General features: G+C 46.1%; 1 protein-coding gene across 1 annotated transcript in view; it reads left to right on the top strand.

Annotated features, from left to right (window-relative positions):
• LOC138852127 (ATP-dependent RNA helicase glh-2-like) overlaps positions 1–1428 on the top strand; it is a 16767-nt gene extending 15339 nt beyond the window's left edge. The window contains exon 4 of the mRNA XM_070081803.1: positions 543–1428. Coding sequence (XP_069937904.1) covers positions 543–1372 — 830 coding nt within the window. The 3' untranslated portion in view covers positions 1373–1428. The remainder of the gene's footprint in view (positions 1–542) is intronic.
• The last annotated feature ends 2002 nt before the right edge of the window (positions 1429–3430 follow it).

Genomic DNA, 3430 nt, shown 5'->3' with positions numbered 1-3430 from the left:
TCTCGCGAGGTCTTTATTTTATAGCAGTTTCTCTTTGCATTTATATCCAAGAACCAGTCTTATATACCTTTCAAGATTATTTCAGGTATTTAGTGCTAGTTGAGCGGGGACAGCGGGAGTAAGGAGACTTGCTTAAAGTTTCGACTTGCTTGAGAGAGAACTGTGCTTCTGGTCTGAGAGGAAGGTGCTAAATCTGAGCAATGAACTATATTTTGGTTTTGTAGCTCCATTTGTTTTAAAAAAAATCTTTAAATACCATGTATATTGCTGAAACACCCTTATAGTGGCATCACATCCTAGTTATTATATTTTGGCTTGTATACTATAACCCCCACGAGTTTAGCTGCTCATTCGTAAATATAATAACAGTAATATAATGGAACCATGAAACACTAAAATCCTGCAGTGGAAACTATTTCATTATTTATCACGTAATTTTCGCAAACATGTGATATTTTAATACCTTTTGCGGTGTCGTGTATGTAGGGATACCTTATGTTTGAATAATCATACATGCATAAATTTCATCATTCTAAACTGAGAGAATATTTTATTCAACATTTTAATATATTTTGTGAATATCTCACTACAGATACTGACCTGTTTCCTGGCAGCCGTCACCGACTCTGTTCCTCAGGGCTATAACCAAGCCTCAAATTCTGGTCCAGCGTTCTCTCCAGGTTCTTCTTATGGTTCTGGCACCTCGTCAGGGGGTTTTGAATCTGGTTTCTCCTCAGGAGGGTCAGGATTCTCGGGCAGTTCAGGAGGATCAGGCTATTCCGGAGGCGGCTGCGGTTCCGGGCAGGTGCTCAGTGTGGACGGTAGCTGTGTGACTCCTGTGGTCACGCGCAATTTGTATGTGTATAACGCGCCTGCAGTTTCTTCCATGGTTGGTCCGAGACCATATGTTCCTCCACCCAGAATTGAGCATAATATTTTGTTCATCCGCACCCCAGAGGGAGGCCCAGGACAGGAACCTATTATTGTCCCACCTCCAAGGCAGAAAAACGTCGTGTACGTCCTCAACAGGATAACTGAGCAAGGTCAGAATGTCATCCAAGTACCAGCACCAGAGCAAGAGAGTCCTCAAGTATACTTTGTTAACTATGGTGAAGGTGACAACCCGTCTCTGCCTACCGGTGGAGACCTTCAGTCTGCCCTCAGCTCCGCCGCGCAAGGTGAAGGTGACGTGATTGACAACGGCGGTGGAGGCAGTGGTGGAGGTGGCTTTGGAAGCGGTAGTATTGGTGGTTTAGGCTTTGGCGGCGCTGGGTTTGTAAGTGGCGGTGGAGGTGGTTTTGGAAGTGGTGGTGGCGGCGGTGGATATTCAGCTCCCGTGTCTCAACCATCAGCATTTTATTCCCAGCCATAAAGCCACAACACCATATATAATGTATACATTTTTATGCACTCATATAATGCAGTGATTTTTACCTTTTTTTTTTTTTTGGCGGAAGGTACCCATAGCCCATAGGTGCCCAAAGGCCTGGTCATAGACAGAGCACACACACACACACACACACACACACACACACACACACACACACACACACACACACACACACACACACACACACACACACACACACACACACACACACACACACACACACACACACACACATCAACATGTCAGGGACACAACCAGAGAGAGAGGGGAGGATGAGCCAGCAAGACTGGATCTTGTGTTCACCCTGAGCAGTTCAGACATTGAGGACATCACTTACGAGAGGCCCCTTGGAGCTAGCGATCACGTGGTTCTGAGTTTTGACTATATAGTAGAGTTACAAGTGGAGAAGGTAACAGGAACTGAAGGGGACAGGCCAAACTATAAAAGGGGGGACTACACAGGTATGAGAAACTTCCTGCAGGAGGTTCAGTGGGACAGAGAAATGGTAGGAAAATCAGTAAACGAGATGATGGAATATGTGGCAACAAAGTGCAAGGAGGCAGAGGAAAGTTTTGTTCCCAAGGGAAACAGAAATAATAGGAAGACCAAAACGAGTCCTTGGTTTACCCGAAGGTGTAGGGAGGCAAAAACTAAGTGCAACAGAGAATGGAAAAGGTACAGGAGGCATAGGACCCAGGAAAACAAGGAGATTAGTAGAAGAGCCAGAAACGAGTATGCACAGATAAGGAGGGAGGCCCAGCGACAGTATGAAAACGACATAGCATCGAAAGTCAAATCTGACCCGAAACTGCTGTATAGCCACATTAGGAGGAAGACAACAGTCAAGGACCAGGTGATAAGGCTGAGGAAAGAAGGTGGAGAACTCACAAGAAACGATCAAGAGGTATGTGAGGAGCTCAACACGAGATTTAAGGAAGTATTTACAGTAGAGACAGGAAGGACTCTGGGGGGACAGACCAGATGGGGACACCAGCAAGGAATACACCAACAAGTGTTGGACGACATACATACAGATGAGGAGGAGGTGAAGAAACTGCTAAGGGACATCGATACCTCAAAGGCAATGGGACCGGACAACATCTCCCCGTGGGTCCTTAGAGAGGGAGCAGATATGTTGTGCGTGCCACTTACCACAATCTTCAACACGTCCCTGGAAACTGGGCAACTACCTGAGGTATGGAAGACGGCAAATGTAGTTCCCATTTTTAAAAAAGGAGACAGAAAAGAGGCACTAAACTATAGACCTGTGTCATTGACGTGTATAGTATGCAAAATTATGGAGAAGATTATCAGGAGGAGAGTGGTGGAGCACCTGGAACGGAACAAGAGTATAAATGCCAACCAGCACGGATTCACGGAAGGCAAATCCTGTGTCACAAACCTTCTGGAGTTTTATGATAAAATAACAGAAGTAAGACACGAGAGAGAGGGGTGGGTTGATTGCATCTTCTTGGACTGCAAGAAGGCCTTTGACACAGTTCCTCACAAGAGATTAGTGCAGAAGCTAGAGCATCAGGCGCATATAACAGGAAGGGCACTGCAATGGATCAGAGAATACCTGACAGGGAGGCAACAACGAGTCATGGTACGTAATGATGTATCACAGTGGGCACCTGTGACGAGCGGGGTCCCACAGGGGTCGGTCCTAGGACCAGTGCTATTTTTGGTATATGTGAACGACATGATGGAAGGGTTAGACTCAGAAGTGTCCCTGTTTGCAGATGATGTGAAGTTAATGAGGAGAATTAAATCTGATGAGGACCAGGCAGGACTTCAAAGAGACCTGGACAGACTGGACACCTGGTCCAGCAAATGGCTTCTCGAATTTAATCCTGCCAAATGCAAAGTCATGAAGATAGGGGAAGGGCACAGAAGACCACAGACAGAGTATAGGCTAGGTGGCCAAAGACTGCAAACCTCACTCAAGGAGAAAGATCTTGGGGTGAGTATAACACCGAGCATGTCTCCGGAAGCACACATCAATCAGATAACTGCTGCAGCATATGGGCGCCTGGCAAA

The sequence above is a fragment of the Cherax quadricarinatus genome, unplaced genomic scaffold, assembly GCF_038502225.1.
Source record: "Cherax quadricarinatus isolate ZL_2023a unplaced genomic scaffold, ASM3850222v1 Contig4290, whole genome shotgun sequence".
Classification (NCBI taxonomy): Eukaryota; Metazoa; Arthropoda; class Malacostraca; order Decapoda; family Parastacidae; genus Cherax; species Cherax quadricarinatus.
The sequence above is the reverse complement of the archived record's forward strand: the minus strand, read 5'-3'. Positions and strand labels throughout refer to the sequence as shown.